General features: G+C 52.2%; 6 protein-coding genes across 6 annotated transcripts; 5 read left to right on the forward strand and 1 right to left on the reverse strand.

The window, feature by feature from the left end:
- Positions 1 to 1,313: 1,313 nt before the first annotated feature.
- On the forward strand, positions 1,314 to 3,970 carry SPBR_01342 (2-dehydropantoate 2-reductase; the record flags this gene model as incomplete). Its single annotated transcript, XM_040759653.1, has 3 exons — positions 1,314 to 1,471; positions 1,641 to 2,117; positions 2,221 to 3,970. 3 exons carry the CDS (start codon positions 1,314 to 1,316, stop codon positions 3,968 to 3,970), a joined length of 2,385 nt encoding a protein of 794 aa, XP_040619534.1.
- A 1,470-nt stretch (positions 3,971 to 5,440) lies between these two features.
- Positions 5,441 to 5,846, forward strand: SPBR_02115 (uncharacterized protein; the record flags this gene model as incomplete). The annotated part of the gene is made up of 3 exons (XM_040760424.1): positions 5,441 to 5,527; positions 5,588 to 5,709; positions 5,771 to 5,846. 3 exons carry the CDS (start codon positions 5,441 to 5,443, stop codon positions 5,844 to 5,846), a joined length of 285 nt encoding a protein of 94 aa, XP_040619535.1.
- A 465-nt stretch (positions 5,847 to 6,311) lies between these two features.
- Positions 6,312 to 6,968, reverse strand: SPBR_02044 (ribonuclease P protein subunit RPR2; the record flags this gene model as incomplete). Its single annotated transcript, XM_040760353.1, has 1 exon — positions 6,312 to 6,968. One exon carries the CDS (start codon positions 6,966 to 6,968, stop codon positions 6,312 to 6,314), a length of 657 nt encoding a protein of 218 aa, XP_040619536.1.
- Positions 6,969 to 7,623: 655 nt separating this feature from the next.
- SPBR_02147 (uncharacterized protein) lies at positions 7,624 to 7,866 on the forward strand (the record flags this gene model as incomplete). The annotated part of the gene is made up of 1 exon (XM_040760454.1): positions 7,624 to 7,866. One exon carries the CDS (start codon positions 7,624 to 7,626, stop codon positions 7,864 to 7,866), a length of 243 nt encoding a protein of 80 aa, XP_040619537.1.
- A 900-nt stretch (positions 7,867 to 8,766) lies between these two features.
- On the forward strand, positions 8,767 to 10,200 carry SPBR_01685 (ATP-dependent RNA helicase UAP56/SUB2; the record flags this gene model as incomplete). Its single annotated transcript, XM_040759995.1, has 3 exons — positions 8,767 to 8,809; positions 9,016 to 9,426; positions 9,503 to 10,200. The coding sequence occupies 3 exons, from the start codon at positions 8,767 to 8,769 to the stop codon at positions 10,198 to 10,200; spliced, it is 1,152 nt and encodes a 383-aa protein (XP_040619538.1).
- Positions 10,201 to 20,256: 10,056 nt separating this feature from the next.
- SPBR_01373 (g1 s-specific cyclin) lies at positions 20,257 to 22,704 on the forward strand (the record flags this gene model as incomplete). Its single annotated transcript, XM_040759684.1, has 2 exons — positions 20,257 to 20,719; positions 20,858 to 22,704. 2 exons carry the CDS (start codon positions 20,257 to 20,259, stop codon positions 22,702 to 22,704), a joined length of 2,310 nt encoding a protein of 769 aa, XP_040619539.1.
- Positions 22,705 to 25,038: the final 2,334 nt, after the last annotated feature.

Below are 25,038 nucleotides of genomic sequence, written 5' to 3' on the forward strand. Positions count from 1 at the left end.
ACCTGGGCTTGGCCGTGCCTCGCACCTTTTTGGCGTGGCCCTTTCTTGTCCACTTTCATTCGTCTCGCAACTGGCCCCCGATACACACTCCTCTGCGCGCCTGCATTGCATTTGACGCCGTGTCTGCTTTCGAATCGGCGCTTGCCTGCAAGTCCTTTAGTAGATAATCTTTTGGGGCTTTTCATTACCTCCGCAGGCCGCCCACAGCACCACCCGGTGGCTGTCTATCACCACCACCCCTGTCCTAAGCGAAGCTGAAGCTGAGAGTCAACCACTCGCTGGCAACGACTCGATATTCGACTTCTTCGTCTCGCTCTACGACACTCGAAGTCGACCAGTGCTGCGCGACTCGTATTTGTGCAACGTTTGTCATTCTGGTTGCTCGACATGGCGCCCACAAATCCCCGGCTCAAGGTCCTTTCAGGTTGGTTTCATCATTTTATCTTTATTCTGTGCTTGTCTCTATTTTTGCTGTTTTTAGTGTCTTGATTTCCCACGTTTAGGCCTCGTTCGTTGCCAGATTTCCTTGTCTCGCCATCCCCTCAATTATTTCCCGCTATACTCCTCCCCTGGCTAGAGTTGGCCTGGCCTGGCGTTTTCGCACCCCCCTACCGCAGCCGCACCCGTGCCTGGCCTCTTTATCCTGAATTGATCTTATTGTTGTCCCACCGCTGCATTCCTGCAGCATTCTTCGGACGAAGCGGCCAGGCCCTGTCATTTCCCCCACTAATCCCCATTGCACAACGACTCCCATCATCCGCTGCCCCTGCTATCGCTCTACGCACGACGTTCCCGCCCCTGGAGAAATTTAGGTTACTTTATTATTCTTGCCTAGTCCTCCCTTCTCTCCACCCTTTCAACACTATGCCTCGCTTTTGCCTTTCTGCCTTGGTTTTTGTCACTTTCACTTTTTTTCCGCTTCTCGTCGCATTCTCCTCACAAACCTTCCAATCGACGACGCTCGTTTCCTTCGTTACCCCTTCTTCCCCTCTCAGTCCTTCGTTTTCTAGGCTTTTTTTTTTTTTTTTGGCTCTCAGTTGTTTTCCTTTGCTCTGCATTTTGCACTCTTTCAACTTGCGCGGCTTACGATATTCGATACGCTATACCCCATAACCTTTCTCCTCTATACTGTTTCCCTTCCGTTCTCCAAACCAAGGCCGTGCCTTGTCTTCTTTCTTCTTATCTTCTGTTCTTCATTCCTGCTCTACCGCTACCCAGCCTCACTTCTCCGCAATCAAACTGGCCGCTTCCCTACATGTCGTCGCCATACGCCAGCCTTCTCGTTTTTTGAACCTGCGGATTAGTTGTCGACCATGGAGGACGACTTTGAACTAATGAATGTGGTCACAGTGGGAGGTAATGCCGTGTCCGCTTTCCTTTCCTGGCGCCTTCAGGCCACGAACGCCTGCGATGTGACTCTCGTGTGGAAATCCGGCTTCGAACACGTCGCCCAATACGGCATATCTTTCAAGTCAGTCTACTTCATACCGCAGCCCAGACGAGTCGAGTCAAAATGGTGCCGAGGCCAACATGTTGCGCAAAACGCACCGAGGCTCCCGATTTCCCGGGCATCATCCTAACACCCTCCCTAACGCTCCCTACTTTCTGTCCAGCTAACTAACATGCACGAATGCTTCTAGATCATCAACATTTGGCAATGAGCGGTTTAAGCCGCGCCATGTCGTCAAGTCTCCAGAAGAAGCCGCGTCACGTAGAGAAGGCGCATTCGACTATGTCATCCTCTGCATCAAGGCCCTCCCCGATGTCTACGACCTGGCCACTATCATTGACGCCGTCGTCACACCTCAGCACACCTGCATTCTCGTCAACACCACCCACAGCCTAGGCGTCGAAGCCGCCATCGAAGAACGCTTCCCAACAAATGTCGTCCTATCACTCGTGTCAAAGGCCGAGGTCGTCCAGCTCGGTGCCAGTGACTTTGAGCATAAGGGCTCGACCGAGATCTGGGTCGGCCCCACCAACAGTCTGAACGAGCGGATTCCTCGGACCATTCGTGAAGATATGGCGCAAGCCCTGGCCATGACTCTGAGCTCCGGCCAGGTCGATTGCAATGTGTCACCGAATATCCGCCAGCAGCAATACGAAAGGTTGATTGGGTACGTTGTAAAATCACCTGTCGGTTCCTGCTACCGCACTGAACACTATATGCAATGCTAACGTGTATTCTACCCTTAGCCCCATCGCGTTCCATCCTACCAGCGTCATTTTCGAGACAGCGAACCACGCACAGCTCATTGAGAAGGTCGGCGTGCGACAGATGATCATGGGCATTCTCGATGAATTGGTGGCTCTTGCCGAGTCGCAAGGCTGCAAGTTCCCCGCCGATTTCAAGGAACAGACGATCACCGAGATGACAAACCCGCAGGCCTCAGAAAGCGTCATGTGGCAGGATTTCATGGCGAGACGACCCATGGAGGTGGAGACCTACCTTGGCTCTCCGATTCGGCTTGCCCAGGAGGCTGGTATTGCCGTTCCGCGGATCGAGTCGCTGTATGCCATTATTCACAACCTAAACGTTGTCAACCAATCACGACCTAAGAGCGACCCTACGCGCCCTCCCGGCTCGCCCACGGCTGCTGGTAACTTGCCGCCGCGAATGTCTGTCCAGAGTAACACCGGCCGGCCAATGGCGAACGCTATGCCCAATGGTATGCCCAACAGTATGAACGGCATGGGTGGCCGGCCACCGCGCGGCCGTAACCCGTCGACAGGTGGGCCCCCGGGCCGCCGCCCACCCATCTCGATGAACGGTGGTGGTCCCAACGGCTACGGGCGCCCTGGCCCACCGAACGGTTACCCCGGATCACGGCAACAGTCTAGGCGTGGCTCTCTAGAAGGTGCAGACTTGGAAGAATTCAGCCACCTGGTCCTCTACAACGATATCCCCGAGGGAGGTCAGGCGCCTTTCCCTCAGGACGCAGATCTTGCCATCCGCGAGCGCGAGCTCCAGCTCCGGCAGCGTGAACTGGCTCTTCGGGAGCAGGAGATGAGGATGCGCCGTGGTGGTCCCCAACCGCCACAGCAGAGACGAGCGCCTCCTTCGCGGAACGGCGGCGGTATTGGTGTGTACGATGATGAGGATGAGGATGATGATTACTTCGACCCTGGTATGAGCGGCCCGCCGATGCCCGCTATTGACGCCGATAACTTCGACATGATGAGCGTCACCTCCCGGAAGAACCGCAAAGCGCCCAGTAGCACCAACAGCTCCCAGTTCCGCAAGAACAGCGATCTTGGCTCCATTCCGAGCTCTAGGAGCAGCCGTTTCCGACCCAGCTTCGTCCGGAACCGTTCAAGCCAGATTATTGATCAAGTGCCTACTGCTCACTCCAACATCTTTGACGATCCTTTGATGTCGTGCTCGTCCAACAGATACGCCAACGTCGACCGTGGTCAGATGCAAGCCGGCTCCCGGACAAATTCGCTAACCGCATCGCGCCTTGACGAGCTCCAGTATAGCAACGGTCCGGGCCCGAACGGCCCGCCCATGGGGCCCATGGGCCACATGGGTCCGATGGGCTCGATCAGCGGCGCCAGCGTTATGGGACCGAACATGGGCGGTCCCTATCCGCGTCGGGCCAGCCAGTCACCCGCCAACCAGTATAGCCCATCTATTCGCGGTGGCATGAACGGTGGATTGAATGGCCGCCCGTCGCCCCCAAACGGTTTTGGCGGCCCGCCGATGAACGGTCGTCCTTCGCCCCCTGACGGCATGCGCCAGCCTGTCCCGCGGTACCCGCCCGGTCACGGCAACGCCGTAGCACCGCAACAAGTCGAGCAACACGCCGGGGTGAGCCCTCTTCAGCCGCCTTCTGGAAAAAATGTGCGAAGTCTGACGGGAAGTGCGAGTGCTAGCGCGGGGAGTGGTGAGAGCCACCTTGACTCGGAGCCCTCCGCCAACAGCAGCCAAAGCAGTCTAGGACCGCGCCAGCCGATTGGTGTGCGGTAAAGATATAGACCCCATGGGTCTCAAACGAACGGCGAGACTGCCGACGATCGACTGGAGCTAATCTGAACCACACCACCTACCTACCTACCGTCACACTAAACAAATGGGCCATCATTGCAGAGACACGACACTGAAAAAGGTCCAGGGAGCCTCTATTCATGCCCCCACACCGACACCAGGGCTACCACCAATGGCCGTTGAACACCTCCGAAACGCACTGTCTGGGCTCTTGCTTAATGTTTTCTTTATTATCGACTTTTCCTTCACCTGTTTTTTCTTGTCACTTTTTCCTATAACTCTTCTTCTATACACAGCAACACTATACGGGCAACACATAAATTCATTGGCTGAATGGCCTTTTTTTCAGACCTCGGGTTGGGAAAGAGCCCTTGCCAGTACATAGGGTATTATTATTGTGGATGACAAAGCAGCAAGTATCATTTATTGTTCTCTTTTTCTGTATCGTTTCCTTTGTCTTGTATCTGGTTTTTGTTGTTTTGACTGCTTCTGGCATTAATTGCATTAAAGAGAGGATCACGGGCTTTGCTTTTTATTTGTTACTACGCCTTTTTGTCTATTCGAGAGTTTGTCTCCTTTCTTGTCTTAATGTCTTCTCTCTCCTAACACTTTCTTTTGTTTCACCAAAAACACTTCGTACTTCTTCCTTCATAATTTTGGGCTTCATCTGCCCTCTCCCTACATTGAGCGCGATACATATATGATACACAGCAAATGGAACATAATGCAGAGTAGACATGTCTTGTTTTAACTGAAAATTACAGAGTTGTCCAACCATTCTCTCTACTGTCTCTGGATTGAATAAGCCGGAATTTGAGGTTTCATGCTGCTTTTTATTTGGTTTATTAATATACAGCATCTCCGGCTGGAGTACGACATACTCTGTATAATATATTAAAAGTAGATCGTCCGCAAGGTATCATAAACTAGAAGTCTTTGTTGGTTGTCTTCAATATGAAATATTCTTAGAAGTTATGTTGGTTCATATTGTGAAATTCCGTGGTCTGATCGAGCTTGCATATCTTTTGTCTATCCTCGCAACTCGTTCTTTCACAATCCGAGTCTATTATCTCAAAGCAGAGTACAACATATATATAAAGGAAAAGGAGTTTTCATAACCTTATTACGAAGAGAGCGTGTTTGCAGCCATAGCTCAGTATTTCACGGGTTTGACAATAGAGTGTGTGCAGATCAGCAGATGGGCTTCCAGGCTCCCAGGCTACCTTCACTACTGTATCCACTACCGACCGCCAATGCCCCCCGCCCCACAGGCGCCCCAAGGAGAACCCCGCTCAAAGCCAATAAACGGACGCGACAGACGCGTAAACAGACTAAGCGCCAACGACATCTTCACAGCAGCTCGCGGATTCGATCAGTTTTGCAAACAACTGATACGGTCGCAACGCAAAATAACGGCAAAACTCGCACGGAAACTCCGCGAACCCATGAAACATGAACAACCAGCCCACCACAACCTTCAACACCACACGGACGACGACGGCGACGGCTTCCGGCCCCGCCGTCAAGGCGCGGCAACTGGTGGGCGCATGTCCCTCCTGGCTCTCGCGCTCTCTCTCAACCTACTGACTCTCCTACCAGGCTCACCTCCAGTCTCAGCTCAGCATGCTCTCCGCACATCTCGCCGATACCGACAGCCTTGTGCGCGTCACGGCAGCACAGGCGGGCTACCTGCGCGAGCTCGGTAGCTGGCACGCGGGCCTGTAAGTCAACATGTCTGCTCTGTCTGTTCACATAATTGGTTTTGCTTGGCTGACTTGCCAGGTTCATGGCCGCGAGCAAGGTTTTGGGCGAAGATGGCGGTAGGGAGACTTCGCACGAGGATGACCAGAGACAATAAAGGACGCGAGGTCATTGGGCAAAGAGACACAGAGAGTTTGATACCCGCAGCATCGAAGTGAGGCTGCCTTTTACGCCAACGATGAAACGAAGAATGCGATAGTATATTTCGATTTTTGGATATATTTACGAATCTGTCTTGATGTGTGTATATAAAGTACATGATGACTTTGTCGTAATGAAAGTGCCGTGATGAGGTATGCAAGATTTGCACATAATTTCTTTCCTCCATGACTTCGAGCTTTGATTTCAAGCCTGGCTTTCTCATTGTTTCCATGTGCAGTGCACTCGGCATGCCTCGTGGTCCAAGGTGTGCTGTGCCCTTGGCTTCTGTAGCCGGTAATGGCACCCGGCAGGCGATCGGGCTGTTGATCGTGGCGGGAGGAGTGGCGCACCTCATGGCAGGCGACCCTGATTCAGTTGGCGTATTATGAAGTAGATGCTCATATGTAGTTAGATGTGCCTTTCATCCCGGGGCCTGGTTCGAGTTCTGTCCCTTTGACGCCGTTGTTGCTGTTGTGCCCTGCGGTTGTTCCTTGCCGCGCGACACAACCGCCAATTTCTTGTCCTGTGTCTTTCCTCGCTGTTGGACTTTGTGTACATCCTTGGTTGCCGGGTGGCCGTTGGCATCATCCGTCACTTTCGTCTTGTCAGGCTCGTCGGCGCGAAACGGCCGTCGTGGCTGCCGCAGTGCTGTCACTGGATACCGCCGTGCACGCCCGCATGTTGTGCAAGTCACGCTCAGGACGTCCGCCCATGGCTTGCGCCCTCCACGGCTGTGGTTCTCCACAACGGACATGCACGATGTGCCCTCCACTAGCAGCGTATCGCAGTACTTGCAGACACTGTGCTTCATGGCCGGGCGCAGGCGCATGTTGGTCTTGCGTGACACAGATCGCATCTGCGTCAAGAGGTAGCGAGCCATGCCCTGTAGTTGAGGCGGTGCTGCCTCTTGACCATCATCCCCTTTGTCGTCAATGTTGGATTTTGCCTGGTCCTCCGTCGAAGGCGCTGCAGACTGTGTTCCGGCAAGCAGTGTGGCAGCCTGGAACAAAAATGACACCCTGGAGTAGGCTGGCCGGTTTGTGACGGCACTTCCAGCAGCACCTTTTGCTTTGGCCATCTTTGCATCTATGAGGATATGGTGATATGTATTGGCAAAGTATATGTAGCTTCGTCAAAGAGCTCTGCACAAGACTCCATACAAATATCAGTCATTCGTAAGATCACGTGAAATTATCACGTGACCAAGTGGCAAAACTCAACTCGGTCTGGGCTGAACGGGGAGGAACAACTCTCCGGAAGGGGATAATTTATTTATCCGGCCCAAGCCTCCTTGTTGTCGCCCCCTTACCTTTGCGCCGCGTTGTAGCCTCTGCTCCGTCCTTGTCTTCTTGTTTTTCTGGCTCTCCCGCTTTCAGCCTTCGCTCAGTTTCTTTCTCCCTCAACAACATATCACGACTCGTTTGTTGCCACCCAACACCTTTCCTGTATTTCCATTGTCTATTTGCTTTCTGCACTGGTTTCGTCTATCTACCAACGGTTCTTTCGACTCAATTCACCTCTCTCCAGCATCTGCGTTTTGCGACAGCTGTCACATATTTCGTGTTTTGAGCTTTGTTCACCTTCAAAACAGCTTTTCGACCTTACTTGTCAACTTTCACGCCTCGCCCCCCACGACGCAGTAAACGGTTGTTTTCAGTTCCGTTTGCTCTTTTTTCGTTCACGAACACGTTGCAACTTGTATTCTCCCGTTTCTCACGCAAACAACAGCCAAGATGTCTGCCGAAGAGGACTTCATCGACTACTCGGACGACGAGCTTAACAACACCACCGCCCCCAAGAAGGCTGCTGCCGACGCCGACGCGCCGGAGTCCGCTGCCGATTCTGGTAACAACGCCACAGCCAAGAACGGCAGTTATGTCGGCATCTACTCGACCACGTTCCGTGACTTTTTGCTCAAGCCAGAGCTGATCCGCGCCACCGCCGACTGCGGTTTCGAACATCCTTCGGATGGTTAGTCCTTGCTCCTCAAGAACGAGAGGCACAATTAATATCCCAGCATTTTATTTTCTTTCTTTCTTCGCTCCACACACTTCTTTTGGCTTCCCTCATCACCCACTTCCGTTTCTTTGCGGCCGTGTTCCCCTACGAGAAAAGAGATTCGGAGCGCTCCGTCCATCGTCGCAAAGCAAAAGCAAGATACGCACAAGATCAAGAGAGAGGATTAAGGGGGGAGACTCCAAGGCACTGGATGCCATGGCACACACGAGAACGGGACGCAAGTCCCAAGTATCTAAGGAGGATCCGAGGAGAACGCGGTAATAGCTTCTCTTTCGGTGACCCGAGCAACGGACAAGCCAATGACGGTGGCCATTTGTCCAATTTGTAATCGGAACGGCCACAATCGCTCGTCGATCGGTATCTTAAGGGCTGAAATGTGCCTTTGATGACCGCGGATGCATCGGCTTCTACGTCAGGAAAAGAAGTTTCGAACCTTCGACATTTGACACAACGAGCGCGTCTACCCACTGGAGCGTGAGCCAGCGGGCGGTTCGGTTTGCTCACATGCGGAGCAGAGCGACGGTGTGGACATTGACAAGGACCTGCAGCTGGTAGGGAAAAGTCTCGTTGCGTCGCAGGCTGGTCTCGGTCGTGATGGCCGAGGCCAGCTCCACGCAACTACTTGCAGAAATGCGAACTACCGAAGACCGAACCTCCAGACTCTAGCACGGAAGCGAAACACCTACATCCTTGTCGCGCTGCTCCCTTCCCCTCCGTGAAACGAGGGTGGGTGACTCCACGCGTACATGATGTACGAGCGAACGCCAGATACAAGATTCTATCCCCGAGCACGAGAGTTCTCGGGGGAGACTTTTGTACTTGGACGGCCGCATAAACCCATCCGACCGCTGGCCCTTATGCGTTACATAAATTTGGATTCTGATGTTGGCTCCCTCGAAAGTGTTGCTGAAGGCGACCAGCACTGCCCTTTCGTCTTTGCTTCGCTGGTGGACGGACCTCTTTTCTCTCACTCTCATTTTTGTCCCCCCTCCCCCTCGATTTTCTTTTACCGATTTCGTCTACGATTTCACACAGCATCTGCGTCCAATTTGATTCCCTACTTTCAAAAACAAGCAATTCTGACATCCGAACGCCCCACTCTACAGTCCAGCAAACCTGCATTCCCCAGGCCCTTATTGGTGGTGACATCATCTGCCAGGCCAAGTCTGGTTCCGGTAAGACAGCCATTTTCGTGCTGTCTACCCTGCAGCAGATCGAGCCCGTCGACGGCGAGTGCTCGGTTCTCGTCCTGTGCCACACGCGCGAGCTGGCTTTCCAGATCCGCAACGAGTACAACCGCTTCTCCAAGTACATGCCCGAGGTCCGCACCAGCGTCTTCTACGGCGGTACCAAGGTCACCGAGGACATTGCGATTCTCCGCAGCCCGGAGACGCACCCCCACATTGTTGTCGGCACCCCCGGTCGTTTGAACGCCCTTGTTCGCGATAAGCACCTGCGTCTCGGCAGCGTCCGGATGTTCGTGCTCGACGAGTGCGACAAGATGCTGGAAGGAGTTGGTATGTTTATTCCCCTCTCTATCTCCAAGATGAACGTATTTGAAAACAAGATGTTAACCCTTCACCTGCGTTAAAGAGATGCGCCGTGATGTCCAGGACATTTTCCGCGCCACTCCCCGCCAGAAGCAGGTCATGATGTTCTCGGCCACTCTGTCCCAGGAGATCCTGCCCATCTGCCGCAAGTTCCTGCAGAATCCCACGGAGCACCTTGTTGAGGATCACGTCGAGCTGGCCCTTGACGGCGTGCGGCAGTTCCATATTTTCCTGCCGGAGGACAAGAAGATCCGCAAGCTTGTGGACATTCTTGACCAGCTGGACATCAACCAGGTCATGGTCTTCGTCAAGAGCCGTGGCCGCGCCGAGCAGCTGTCCAAGGTGCTGGAGAAGTTCAACTTCCCCACCTGCTACATCCACGGTGATATGAAGCAGGAGGAGCGTGACGCCGTTTACAAGAAGTTCAAGAAAGGCGACACCCTGCGTGTCTGCGTTGCCACTGACATTTTCGGCCGTGGTGTCGACTTTGAGCGCATCAACCTGGCCATCAACTACGACATGCCCAAGGAGGTCGCCACGTACCAGCACCGTGTCGGTCGTGCTGGTCGTTTCGGTACCAACGGCGCCGGTATTTCGTTCCTCAGCACTGAGGAGGACAAGGAGAGCTTCAAGGCTGTTGAGGAGTACTTCAAGAAGACCTTCCCTGAGTACCCCGAGGAGGGCCTTAAGCTCAAGGACGGCGGCAACACTGCTGGCGCTGAGGAGGCTGCTGCGAATTAAGTCGGCATGATGGAAGGACCAGACGCTGTAGTAGGTTGTTGAGAGTTGATGGCTCTGGGACATTGCTTTCGCAAGTGATGCTACCGAGCCTCGTCTCGATGGTCTTTTCTACGTGCGCGTCGTTTCTTTTGCGGTGCTTGATTTATGTTCGGCCCTGTTTCTGTGCCCGTTTGCTGTTTCTTCTACCCGTTGTCGCATGTGTTTTCGCTTGTATTTTTTTTTTTTTTTTTAAATTCTCTCTGTCTCTGGGTTTTTATCTCAAGTCGTGTGGAAGGCGCAAAAAAAAAACCGATTTCTCTCGGATTACGGAAGCCTAAAGAAAGTCGGTATTTTATGGTTGCTCTTAAGTTTAGCTAAGTTTTTTATTGAATTTAGTGGAAGGCCGTGCTTGGGGATTGGTATGTACGTCGTGATCTGTCATATTCCCTCGACGTTTGTATTTATCTCTTTTTTCGCCCATCATGTATGACATAGAACACAACTTGAAATTTCCTCGACCTTCCAAGATGATGGCATGTAACAAGCAACAATATGGCAGTGGCTATTTATGTGCTTGAATTAAGATGACGCCGCAAATGTAAACAGAAACACATCTCAGTGGTACTTGATAAATATTGCGTTTGTTGGGCTTCTGTGGTCTCCTGGCAAGGTGGGATCTCTAGTCTTTGTTTTGTGGTTATTAAACGTCCAGTGCAACTCACAGTTTGTTTAAATTAATCGTCAAAATATCGAAGCGTCAAAATCAAAATTTAATACTTTTATATAGCGAATCTCTCTCGACCAGAAATTCCAACCCAAAAAAAAAACCTACAAGATATACGGGTTAAAAAAACCACCACTACAACGTGACAGTCTTTCTAGATGTAGTATGCAGCTGAAAGCTCCCCGTTCGTCGATATCCACTTGGTTGGTGACAGGAAGCTGTTGACTTTGCTTACAAGGTTTAGTAGAGATAGGATAGGCGATGCCGTCTGATCTTGAATCAAAACACGGGACAGAATGTGCATCGAAGCTATTCTCATATTGTCGTCTACAAACACATTGGCTTTTCACTCCTTTATAGCTGGCCGTATTTGTATATGTGAGGCTCGCCTTGAAAGACCAGCACATTCCAACCACGATAGCCACGATATCTAGGCTTATTCGTAATGAGGCTTACCGTGTTGTCCCGGTCAGTGAAGAGAGCAGTTTTTACTTTACGAGCATATTTGTTTTATCCTCGCGTGGGACACGTTGAGACCGAATGACCATAAAGTCATGGCTGCTGTGGTAACTTACTCATGGAACTTCCTGTTTAGATACCAGTGCGCCTCTCCCATTAACTGCATTAGTGGCCCGAGTCTCTCAATGCCCCTTCCCCAGATGGTCGCACAACTCTCAAAGAACAATTCGAAGAGTAAGTATATCCTTATGAACTGAGAGTAGCTTCATCTTGTTTTACGTGGCCTGTTTGGATCATGGCAGCGAACAAAACGCGGCGACAAGGAAGACGCCGTTTCTGAAAGCCTCTCCACATTGGGCATTGACGCCCTGCATATGGAGTGCGTACGACCTGTCCTGCCCAGTAGTGCGTATTACGTGGGGACCTAGAGCGAACTTGTCAGGCGAACAATGGGGCGATCGTGGAAAACCGAGCACAGCTGTGTTTCGAATCACCAGCGAGAGGCAGCACCTGTCAACAGCGCGAGTTTCAGGGTGCCGGGCGAAATCGGGCATTGAAGGTAAACAAAGATAGTCACCGAGGGAAAAAGACTGGGGAAAAGCGGCGAGACTGATGGTGGCTGGACTTTCCTCCAAAGGTTGTTAAAATGAGTCAGCCTACGAGATATTATTTGTATTTTTGCTCCTTCCCTGACACCGGTTGTCGCGTTGTTTCGTGGCCCAGTCTCGTGATTTTGGACCCGATCTCGTGAGCGTCAGATCCTATTTTCGGCCCACGGGTTGAGATTCGCTCTGGCAGAAAGAAGAGCACCGAAGAGACCCAAAGGACGGCGAGTCATGTCATCCTGACACTCAACCCTACTCCCCATATCCGTAGTCGGCGACGGACAATCACGGCGTGCACGGATCTAGCTCACTGCGCAAAGCGTTGCGACAGAAGACCAGAAAGCACGAGAAAGAGTTAAGATTACGCTGGCGACACGAGAGTTCGGTATGGCCGTTGGCGTCACTTGCGGCTCTGGTCTCGCCTCGCGAATATTGTCTTGCTTTCTCTCTAACTTTTTCTCCTTTTTTGATTTTATCCCTGGCCTTATGGCCTCGTTTTGCCCGAAATAGGAATTCAAAACTTTTTTTTTCTTCTTCTTTTTTTTTTTTTTTCTAATAAAAAAAATCGCTTCCTCACTGCTACAGCTGCACCAATCATTTGGTGTGCGCAGTCTTCTTTGGCCGTTGCGTTGTATTCGGCCTCGGTCGCTGCCTTGTCTGGTTTTCTCACGCTATTCTGGCTGTGGCTGGCTCTGGTTGGCCCTGGCTAGAACAGTCTGGATGTGGGCTGCTCGATGGACCAGGCTGTGCTTGCCTCTGACTGACCCCCCGAGTTGCCTAATTTAGGCTCTGGAGGCCCAGGCCAGGCCCCTAGCAACCCTCCCATGCCTCACTGACCTCGATGGTGTCTTCTCCACCAAGGTTGCTGAACTCAAGGCCTGGCGCTTGTGGTTGTTCAACGGCGTGCGCGAGACACGAAACCAAAGCCAAGAATTTCTGTCATTCCGCGCGGCCTAACAAAACGAATTGGGGGGCAGTGAATTTTTTTTTGACTCATACTGTCCTTTACCTCTTTGATCCCGCAATCCCCATCTCTTCTGACCGACGTAAATGCGCCGGTCTCGTCGTCGCCGGACGTTTTCCTCATCGGGATCGCCTTTTTTCCTGCTACATTTGTGGCTTAATTCCGTTGTTTGGTGATTCGGTTGGCTGTCTGATGCTTGTCAGCCTGTGCCGTGACCCTTCCTTGTTTATGAAAACATGTGGCGTACATCGTCCTCCAAGCGGCCCGTTTTTCAGGCCTGCTGGCCCACGCGTGACGTGCAGAACATCACCTTTCACTGGTGACGACTGGTAACGCGCCGTGAACGAGCTCGAGCGATCAGGCCCCCGTGTTCAATCCTTTAAGGATCCGTGTGTGTGAACACATTCACAACTCGAGCTACTGGCTAGTAGCTGGCAAACGAAGACACCGAGCCGTCCGGTTATAACGCACAGTGAAATAAGCCATGACAGGATGTTAAATGTACTGTAAGATACATATAATTATGTGTTTATAATGGTGTAACAAGACAGTCCATAATATAATTAGCACAGTACAGGTACAGGTGTCCCCTTATTGTTTGAGCAATCTCGAATTAACGTTTCCCTCTTCCTTTCATAGGGGGTTACGAACAGCCATCATTGCCTTCTCGTCTCTGAACGCCTTGCTGTGATCTATGCTCGATTATTGTGCAAGTGGTTTTGCCTTAATTCTGTTTATCCATACCGATATAGAGTATACACCACTCTATGGCTGATTCCGCTCTTCCCGTGCGATTTTGTGTCTACCACGTGAAGAAGAGACAACAAGGAGGGAGACCGTGAACTTCATGCACAATGGCTGCTTTCCATTTCCTTCCAGAAGGAGGTGGGGACTCATGCCCGCCTATGATATAGTGTCCTGCGTGTCTGCCTAGTCTGAAATATACTCCGTCCAGCACTATCGCTTTCGTAAGACGCAACATCCGGAGCACCACGGATTGCATTGCGAACCTTGCAAGACTAAAACAATTTTGGCAATACGCGGAGGGAGACGACAAGGAGTGGACGATGGGATGCACCGTACCCAGGAGCGTCTGTAAGACGGCCAAACAATGTTGTTGCTAAAACGCGACGCTCATGTCTAGTCTCTCGCCCGGAATCAAAACGGCGTGCAGCATAGGTGGTATCTTACATTGTGTATGGTGTCCAAGACAATGGACATGAATACTGAACACAACGGACCACTGAGTAAAAGCGGGGCGGCAAATGACTCTCGACGAATCGTTCCCGATTCAGAACAATCGACCTTGTGCGCGGAAAAGAGTGACGGCTTTTGTGCAAAAAATGAAGCGGAAAAGATGGTGTGCAGGGTTTCGTGCTTTTGTGTCGAGTGGTCGTGATGGTGTGGTGGTGAGCCTTGGTGTGTATGAGACGCTACGGCAGGGCGTAGTTCGGGGGCCAACCCTGAACCCTCTGGCGACTGCGGTTGACAGCTGGCACGCTATATGGCATGAATGATGTGTTTACCGGCATGACTATTTTCTTGCCGGTGAGATTAAATTTAGACATTTTTGGGGCTTTTGACCGATAATTGTGGTGCTTTGAAGGGTTGTGATTTGATGTCTGTTCTTGAGACGAGACCACGGACCTTGATCACCAACAAGTGGAGAGCCAGAGAAAGAACCAGAGACGATATTTGAAAGTCTTTGTTGCGCTTGGCAATTGGTCGCCTGGACTCGGGGCACAGCTTTTCTCACAGTGCTGGGATGTTTTCAGCTCACTCCTTTTGTCCTTCTGTCATGTAAGGTGCGGTCATCTTGTGCAACCGACCTGTTGTTGTGGCCCCGTGGTAAGCCTAGTAGACCGGTGTCTCCTCAACCAGCTCTGGCGAAGCAAAACAAAAAAGAGTGGCGCATCATCGATCTCTATGTTGTATTTCGTACACTTTCTCAGTCTTCCCTTTTGGTATTTTTGGATATTTAGTCCAAACCTTATTTTGTTTTTGTCTCCAACGCCGGATGCCGACGCAACACTATTGCGTCTGGAAGGTGGCGAGTCCAGCTGGGACTATTGTGAAGGCTTGCGTCTAAACAGGCAGAGGCAGGGCAACCAGGCAGGACAGAGGGCTGTGAACCACACCTCTTCTGGTCGTTCACCCCCTCATTCTGTGCTACTCATGCTGTTGTTGCATTAGATGTCTGACGGGCGTATCTGTGTGTCCTACTGGATCTTCTTTTTTGTACTGTCTTGATCCTCGTTGGATTCACTCATTGCCCGGAATTAGATAGCAACGACGCACAGAATCCTGTGTGGGGCCAGGCTCACTGAGAGGACAAAGTGTGAATGGCCGCTCGCAAGGCAGCCGTAGGCGTTTGAATATGCGGATATGTCGTCTCCCGTGACATCCCTGCTGACCGACAGTTGCGCTGTTTATTTTTCGGCTTCGTGTTGTTTCAATCTTCCTTCCTTTTTCACGGTTGGCCCTTGCTGTGTTTGTTGGTCTTCATTTCACGGGTGCATATCTACCCACTCGTCCACTCTTTACACTTTGGGCACGCAGGCGTCATTTGGCCTGCAAAAAAACGGTCCCCCACCCCCTGCTTGTACTCGACCAAGAGACCCATAACAACAAGGCGAGGGCGGTCAGGCCGTGCGAGGTGTCCGATATCGACGATGCTGATGGAGACAAAACCTTAAGTGAATTAGAGACAATAAATATCATCCAAAGCCGCAGCATCCTCAAGATCCAGGTCATATGAGAATCCTCAGAGGGGATGGTAGAAATATCGGAAGCGGTGTCAACAAGGCAGCAAGGCAGCAGCTGCTGAGGAGGGGTTGTGCATCGGCAGTGCTGGACTAAGACGCTTTACAGTAAGAGGCTTTCCAGTGAAACTGAACCGATGCGAAATAAAAGGTGTGGCCCCGATTGCCGGGAGAAAAGAGACATCGGCCTAAGGAAAGAACGACTGCACGCATTCGTTCCGAAATATCACTCCTTCCTCGCCTTCACTGGTCATGCCAAAAGAGGAAGGACTGCGAAGACGGGGCATTCTTGGGCGCCGGTTTGAGCAGGAGGTGGGGCTAGGCCTGTGAAGAGGGTCCTTCTCGATGGCTCCGTTTTCTGGTCTCCAGACCGCAACATCATCTGTGTTTGTCGCTGTCGCATCGTGACGAGGCTTATTGATTCTCGGGATGGCACTGATGCGGCAGACAAAATGTTCCCGTCGCTGGTCGCCTCGTCCTCCTTCTCGCCTGTTGCTTCCATATCGCAAATAGTAACATGTGTTCCTGTGGTATTGAACACAATAAAATGCTCTCCCACCTTTTCATACCGTTGTCTGTTGAAACCCTGCCCTCCATGCTCTCCGAAAGTGGTGCTGGGCAGGCTGTTTTCGTTGGCTGTGGGAACAAGTTGCAGCAATGGGCTGCGGCCCATTGCTGCGGCAGGAGAACATGCCGCACGAGGATTGGTCTGGGCGGCCCACCGCTGGTCGTTAGGTGTTAGGTGGGCAGCGGTTTGGTGCTGGTGGTCGTCGAAACGACGCTCTTTCCTTCCTGTTTTCTGCTCCTTCCATGCGTCTGCCTGCACCTATCTGCACCTATGTGCATCTATGTGCATCTGTCTGCATCTGTCTGCATCCGCCTGCATACTCTTTGCATGTTTTCCCATAGCGCTTGCTCCGTAATTTTGGGTACGTGTTTGTTGTTCATGGCTGTTGATGTGCAAACCGTGTGGCTTGAATCGGCCAGTCGAGGTGGCCTGCGTGTTGTGGGTTGCTCTGGTTTGTCCCTCATCGTTCCTCGCATCTCACTAAAACTGGAAATTGCCCTCTCTCTCCCCTTCATCTTTCTCTTCTTTTTCTCTATTTCGTTGTTTTGCTTCTTCCGGTCCATCTTCAACAGGTTCCATCTCCTCACGCCCCGGCTTCCTCCTCGACATAAACGCAGCAATCTTTGGATTCATCAACTAGAGTTGAAACGAGAAAATCGCGACGTTCTGGGCTTCTCCAGATACTCTGTTTTTTTGTCCTCTCTTGTTAAAGATACTATTAGTTGCCTACCTATCTCGATATCGGCCACACCTTCCTGTTTTATACCCATTCACTATTCTGCTTGCCTTCGTGTTTTCTGGACAACCGTCTCAACGACAGCCTTGTCCGCCGACCTATCGATTTCTCTTTATTGATTTTTATTCGCGAGGCATTCGCTTGCACCTGCGACAAAATTATACCTCTGCCTGCTTTCGTCAGAGACGTGGCACAGAAACTCGACACTATTTGTTTACTCCACAACATAAAACAACAAAATACACGTCTCATTTTCCATCTCTCCATGGCCCGCTAGGCCCAAGTTCGTCCCGATTCTTTCGACGCCCAATCTCGTCTTGGCCGCCGAACTTGTCACCATCGTATAAACGAGAAAACAACACAAAATCCACATACAGCAGTACACCAACTGAATGAGTTCAGCACATCCCAATAGATAGCTGATCTTCTAACCATTTACGTTTTGAAAATCTAAAATCGACCCGGAAGAGTACGTTTATTTGCTTTCCTTAACAGCCATTTTCTGTCTTGTCCCATTTCTCGTCATTCCGCCGTTATCTTGCCGACTATTTTTGGTCTCCATGCTTGGTCTTCTGTTCCCCATTTTTTCCCATCGTGACTCTCCCTCCATACTCGCCTCGCCGTTCCTCAAGCACTGCCCGAATCACCTGGCGCGGCGCGATTACTCCAACTGGTATCGCTCAGACGAGGCAAATGCGTGACGAGTCTATTGCGCATTTTGTTTTCACTTCTGCAATATAGAGTGAAAGGCGGTTTTGCCCTTTCCCTTACTCGGTCTTTCCTATTGGCTTCGCCACTTGCTCATTGCGCACCTTTGGACGACCCCTACATCCCCAAATGATTTCGCCTCCGCCACCCATTTACAGCGCTCTTACCTCGCTGGATCCCCCTCCGTTCATTGCAAGTGGGATGTGCCCCAATCTCCCTGTTGCCACCTGGCACCTGGCACCTGACAGGCATTAGGTGACTCTTTTCGCCATCTCTCGGCTGGATGCGCTTCGTTGGCCTCTTCGTGACAATTCGAATTGCTCTGTTCGTCCTTGCCCTGTTGCCTTTACTCATCTGGATCCATCTTCCCTCGTGAACCGCCAGCACATTCAGCGAGACTGGTCAGTTGGGCCAGTCGCAGTCTGCCTCTCTGCCTACCTGCCCGCTCAATTGTCTAGGTTTGGCCTGTCAGCTGGCAACGACAAAGTCGAATGGATGGAAGGAACAATCTGACTCGTCGTTGCTGTTGGATTATGACCAAATCGAGTAACAGCAGCAAACTGTTTCTTTTCTGTCGTCGTTCATTCGTCTCCTCTCCTTTTGGTGTACCAAATAATTCGCACTTTCCCAAACCCAAACCGCCAGAAACACTCCCGTCGCACCCCCTCTCTAACTTCTGCCTCCTCTTCTGCCTGTATTGTCCCCCTGCCTGTTCCTGCCCTGCCTGCACTGCCTGCGGCGCCTGCCTGTTTCCCTTGTTCAACTCTGTTTGTGGGGTACTTCGCCGCCTCGCCACTCGCCCCCCAGGTTAGGCTTCCGCGCACACAAAATACGGACCCACCCAAAGTACCCTTCCATCTCTCTGACACAACGCACACACACCACGCGCACTTTCCCCCCTAATCCCTCTTCTAATTCCTTCTTGCCCCTTTACGGCGTAGTCTCTCGTTTTCTGTTGTCCTGTTCGCCTGTTCCCTGCACTCTGGAGCCACGAAAGTCATTCGCGCCACCCCCTGTTACCCACTTTTTCCTCTTTCTCTGCCACACTCGCTCTTTCCTCGTCCTTGCGACACACCCCCTCAACGCCCCCAGCCATTTCCGCTTTCCCTGTCCAGCCTCAGCCAAGGACAAGCCAACAACGCGGCGGCAATAAGCGGGTTGCTCTTTCTTTCGTTCTTCGCCACTCTCTCGCTCCCTCCTTTCCATCCAAGGGCAATTCTGTCCACACTTGGGCGAAAGAGTCATCGCAAAAACCCCATCGCAGGCCGCAAAGCGACACCACAAGACATATACTCACATCCACGCTCCTTTGCGCGCGCGTTGTTCTCTTTAGGTTTCCGGTTTTCGCTCGTCATCGTCGAACCTGTCCTTTTCGCACAACGAAAAGAGTCATAGGCCTCCTCGAAGCTCCTCTCTCCTTTTACAGTTTCGCTTTGTTTATCACGACCGACTCTCCGCTCCCTTCGTCTTGTCTTTGCTTTGGTATTCCTTTTTTGTCCACTTGTTTCCTTTTGACTCTTTCTCCATTCCCGACATATCTTCATCTTTTGCCCCTTCCCCTCCTGCTTCGCCTCCAGCAGCCGCCTTCACAGACGCATTCCAACAGGCTTCCGTCGTCTTCATTCGCATCACGACACGATCGATCGGACGACCATCAACGCAGCCCGTACCTGCAGCCATCGTGCATAACCGTCCACTTCGGATCTCGCTCGACATCAGTCCCCCCTACACCTTTGTAACTCGTTTTGTTCACCAAATCCATCAAGACATGTGTTCCTACCTGGCTCACTTGTGAACGCACGTCTTTCCAGTCTGCATTCACAAAACCTCCACGTCTTGTTTTGCCAACTCGCCCGTCTCTTGCTCCCTGGTCTCCTCTTTGTTTCTTCTCCCCCATGGTCCTTGACTTGTTCGTCGAGTCATAATTACTCACAGCCGACTATATCCATCGTCGTTGTTCCTCCCCGTTTGCCTCCTTCGTCCTAGGTTGTCTGCCTTGTCACGAAGCAGTCACCACCTCACCTTCACCTTTTCTTCATCCATCCCCCTCTCCCCTCCATCACACCCTTCCCACCTATATTATATCCTTCATCCAACGATGATCGCTGCGAGATACTCTCTTGCCCCAGTCGCTTGCCTCGTCCTGATTGTGTCGACCTTTGCCGGTCTGATTGTTCGTGAAGACTCCTCCATCTAGAGCAGTTTTCATTTATTCCTTTACTCCCCCCTTCTTCCCCGACGTCCCTTTCCACTCCGAGCGATATCCTCGACAGCCATCCGAGAGACACCGCCCGCAGAAGAGAGAACTACGAGAAAAGCGCGAGATTCAGGTTTACGAACAAATCTACGGCTCCCAACGGTTAACACTTCTCGACTCCCGGTAGCGACTGGAGGCTTTCACTTCCATGCGCCATTACTCCACCACACGTATTTCAACAACCATCACTCTTCATTACCTGAAAACACCACCAATAGCTTTCATTTCGTTACAATAATACTCTGACCCGGATCTTCTCCACCAACCGCCCCTCCCCCCACAGACTCCCTGAAGATGCAGGACGACGACGAACATGGTTCGCCTCTCGCCCTCCACCACCTCCGCCTAAGCCACGCCACTTCCACCCTTCCCTACTGTTCGACCTCGGTCGCAGCGTGTGCGTCAGCCTCGCAGTCCTCTGTTTGGTCCCATGGCTCCTCCGACTCTTTGTCGCAGAGCATTATCGACGACGTCTCGTTCGATTGTCTGTCGACGATCTCTTCACAAACATCTGTCAGCAGTCATGGCAGTGTATGCCTGAGCAGCCAGCAAGGAGCCGATGCGAAGCTTGCGGCCGCCCGTACTTGGCAGACCCAGCAGCAGCAACTCCAGCGCTTGCAGCAGCAGCAGCAGCAGACCGCCCCTGTCGCTGCCTCGCTACGGCAGCACCCGCGCCGGTCCAGCGTTGCCCCGGCCGTTGTGCCCTCTCTCCTTCGCCAGTCTGAACGCAGAACTACATTTGTTGACCATCTTGTCGGTGAGTACTTATTTGCACTTTTTTTCTTCAGTCATATACGCGATGGCCGTTTTGTTAGATGGCGTTTGTTTCTCTTTTTTGTCTCGCCGCACTCTGTTCCTGTTCTTGATTGCTTAAATTTCCCTCCCTTCTGTTCAGATGCGTCCACCCAGATCGTCCAGGCCATTTGGCCTCTGTCGTCGGTTATCGGACGTGGCGAGAGCGTCAACAGCTCGAGCAACAGCAGCTACTTGCTGCCACTGCGCACCTTCATCCAGGAGACGCTGCGCCGCTCGCGCGCCAGCTACTCTACTCTGCAGGTCGCCCTGTACTACCTTCTCCTGATCAAGCCTCGCTTGCCCAGCCACAACTTTACCATGGAGCAGTCAACCGACAGCCACGCCTGCCGCGCGTTGCAGTGTGGTCGCCGCATGTTCCTGGCCGCGCTTATTCTCGCGTCCAAGTACCTGCAGGACCGCAACTACTCGGCCCGTGCCTGGAGCAAGATCTCTGGTCTCAGCACGGCCGAGATCAACCAGAACGAGACCGCGTTCCTGCATGCTGTTAACTGGCGCCTGCACATCACCAACGAAGTCTACAACAAGTGGATCGAATGTGTCAACCGCTTTAACTCGCCGCAACTGCCTCCCTCCCCAGGCCCTGCCGTGGTCGACGGGTTCGAGCGCAAGTGCTTTGAGTTTCGTATCCTTATCCAGAAGCTGTCGCCGGATCTTGAGAACCTTGATGAGCTCTGCGGTCCGTCAACACCTGTTGTTGTTCGCCGCAGCAGCTCGTGCCAAATCGTCGGTGGTGCTCTGTCGCCCGTGTCGATGTGCTCGTCGCCCGAGGCCAGTGCCGACAGCCCGCTTCCTTCGACTGAGACCACCCCACTCGCTACGAAGTTTAGCGGTGCTATGTCTGGTGTTGTCAACAACAACGGTGTCGTCGCCCCGGCCCTGGGTCTCTTGCCTACGCCGAAGCTGGTCCCACCTCAAGCCGGTATCTTCAACTGCACCTCCGCGCCCGTTGCCTCCGCTCCCTCTGCTGCTCAGATGCTCTCTGGTAACCGCTCTTCAATGTGCTTTGCTGTTGCCCAGGCCTCGTCGGCGAGCTCTGCTCAGTTCCTCGACCGCTGGCCTCCTGCGCTGCCCACGTCGTCCACGTCGCCTGTCGGTTGCAATCTGACGCGCCGCTCCTCCCTCGCCAACTCGGTCTCCACGGCTTCGTCGCCCGAATCCATGATCTCGGACTCGTCTCTCGTCTCTCGTGCTTCTTCTGTTGCCTCGTCTTGGTCTCTGATGAATGCGCCGGGTGGCCAGCTTCCCAAGCTGGACACTCAGGCGCGGCACCGGTTTCTCAAGCACCAGATCAGCAGCAGCAGCCTACGTGAGAAAAGCTGCTTCGGTCTGAGAGCGGCGGGCAACATTCCTGCCGTGGTTCCCGAGGACTACGAGGTGAGTGACGACTGCAGCTCTGCCGTTTTCGCCTCTCCCGAGACGATGACCTACACTGGACCCGTTGGCAGTGACGCTCTCGGCGCACGCCGGTCGAGCGAGGTGGACGCGACGGATGCCGCTCGTGCCCTGGCGGATCTGCAGCAGCAGTCCTTCACCGTGGACAACGACAGCAGCAAGCCCCGTGCGGGCCTCAAGAGAAGTCGCCCCGTTTCTGGCGATGCGACTTACCTGCAGGACAATGTCCGCGACCTCCTCCGCGGAAGTCTACCCAACGACACCAGCAATTGTGGCCTCGAGGCGATGGTTGTTGGCCACCCTGCCAATGCTCAGGTTCCGCAACATCAGCTGCTGTCTGTGGCTCCTTCGGATCTGGACATCCAGGCTGCATCCCGTGCGTCTGCCCTGACTGGTAGCCGGAAGCGGTTCTGCCGCACCACGTCGGCCGACATCGCGCCGACTGCGAACACCATTTCATACGGTATGGATCTGCAGCATCCATCCATGAGTGGACTTTGTGGTCCCGGCATGTGGCAGGGAATCTTGAACTAGAAAGCCAACTGTTTCTTTGGTGGTCTTGATTTCGTTGCAAGCTTCTGAAACACCCCTTCGCCTTTCGCCTGTACAAACATTCACAAAACGCAACATTCATATATGATCACACGACCCAGGAAAGAACTAAGAACGCTCACTCTCCAGACATGGGATCCGCATAGGCGCAGAAGCATGCTTTAGAATCTTGTCGGTTCTTGTAAGGAGAGTTGGCCTCCTTTTTTTGATCCTGCTCCCGCAATGATTTGCGTTTCTGTCTTTTCTCTTGTGCCTCTACAGTTTCCTTTTTCTCCAATTTTTTGTTCCTGGGCTTGCCCAAAAAGAACCGAAAAAGCGCATTCTGCATTTGAAGGAGCGAATCCACCCAACGCGCGTTTTGTCATTCCCTATGTGGGTTTGCTTTTTGCTCCATTACTTTTTTGTTTTATTCCTCCATCCGTCCCTCGTATACCGTCTCTTACCTCTTATACCTCTACTTTCCTTTGTCTCGTTTGCTCTCATTTTTTTCACCATGCATTGTGGTCTCGGATCAGCACCACCCAAACGGACAATTTTTATGGGAACAAATTTTCGGGAGGTCAGGCTTCTTCTATTTCCAAGGGTTAATCTTATTCTTTCCTTTGTCTCTTACATTGCGTTGCTTTACTGTTTTTGTTGCCTTTGCTTATGCGTTTCTGTGGGATCGATATGGGACGTATGAACTGGGAGGGGCGGTGTTTTTACTTTATTTCCTTTCATATTCGGTGTCGAATGGGGACGATGGAGTCGGGTACGCGAGATGATGAGCGACGGCATTAGCCGATCGATGAGAGTTCCGGAGATGCCTCGCTTCCAGCCAACTACCGCCACACCTCCACGCCAATCGACCACCGGTACATACAGGTCTTTATCCCGCTTTTATCCTCGAACACTTTTGGCGGTGACGGCCTTTGGCTCGGATGACGGGAAGGGGGCTCCGAAGATCCAAGTAAGAAAGCAGGCAGCGTCGACTGTTTTTGCTTCCTGGGGACGCAAGAGAAACATGCCACAAAAGAAGCATAACAACATGCTATCTTATTGTAGATGCGCAGTCGGAACGGGAAGGAAGACAGAAGGAAAAGGGTGCAGAGGGCGGAAGAGGGCGAACAAGAGAAGGGACCGTCCATGCATGGGCTCTCGACTGTCGAAGAGCATGAGCAGCTTTGCTTAGGGACGTGAATCTCCTCATCCAAGGCTTGCTTTGCTTCAGATGGTCGCAAAAACAAAAGAGGCTCCCTCTTTCGTGTTGCTGCTGCTCTCCTTTTTCGAGATCTGCTTCGCGTTTGTACTACTACTACTACTTCTTCTATTACTTGTCTTACTTCACTGCGTTTGTTGCGTCTTTCCCACGCATAAACGTAGGTAAACAAACCGTACCAAGTCTATTTTATATTGAGTTCATAATTTCTTCTTACGTTCAGTTCCTTTTTCTTGCCTTTTGTTTATTGAGGCCATTCGAGTGGTTTGGCTTGTTGATATAGAGCTATCTTGCTGGGTGCTAACGGACAAAGTGTCTTGAGAAGTTGGATTTTTTAATTGGTCAGCAATGTCCTCTGGACGACACTATTGGCATCTTCTGACAGGGGGATGGTCAACGGCGGAAGCAAAGCGGCTCTGATCTCCGTTTTCTCGTCTTTTACAACGCAGAAACTGCCCATCAGAGGTAGGAGCTAGGCAGGCGTCTCCACAATCTCGCGATGCACTGCATGCCACGGAAGTGGGAAAGGAGCAGGCCTGGCGCTGCGCTGCCTAACACCTTCTGCACACGCCCCGTTCTGTTCCTCCCAGTCGGCTGCAAAGGGTTAGAGTTCGGCTTCAGTGCGAGTCGTGGCAGTGTTTCTACTCCAAAGAGGGGTGAGATACTGGCCGTATGGCGCAACTTGGTTGTGGATCGCGAATACAAGTCGTCCAACTCATCCTGCGTGGCGGTACGACTCACGCGAGACCAGGACTGCCTATTTCATAGACTACAGGTCACAACCTACCTAGGCATCTGTCCCATGTATACTCGAATGAGTAGTAAAGCTGTGAGTGCAGAATGGTTTTTTTTTGGGGGGGGGGGGGGGTTACGTTGTGATCGATTTCAGACAGGCAGAAGTCTTCCTAACCTGGAGGACACAATGCGCGACAATCGCGTGCTCACATCCTCCCACAGCATGATGGGACATCAACCCATGGGCAAATTTGATCTAGTGATGAGAGGGTACTCCTTGGATATATCAGTGCAACGTATGTTCACTCGCCCGTCTACAAAAAGAGAGGTTTTCACTAGAGTCAACCATCGTCCCACTGCTTGCACAAAATGTAGAAAAATGA

This window comes from Sporothrix brasiliensis (genome assembly GCF_000820605.1).
Source record: "Sporothrix brasiliensis 5110 chromosome Unknown Cont18, whole genome shotgun sequence".
Taxonomy (NCBI): domain Eukaryota; kingdom Fungi; phylum Ascomycota; class Sordariomycetes; order Ophiostomatales; family Ophiostomataceae; genus Sporothrix; species Sporothrix brasiliensis.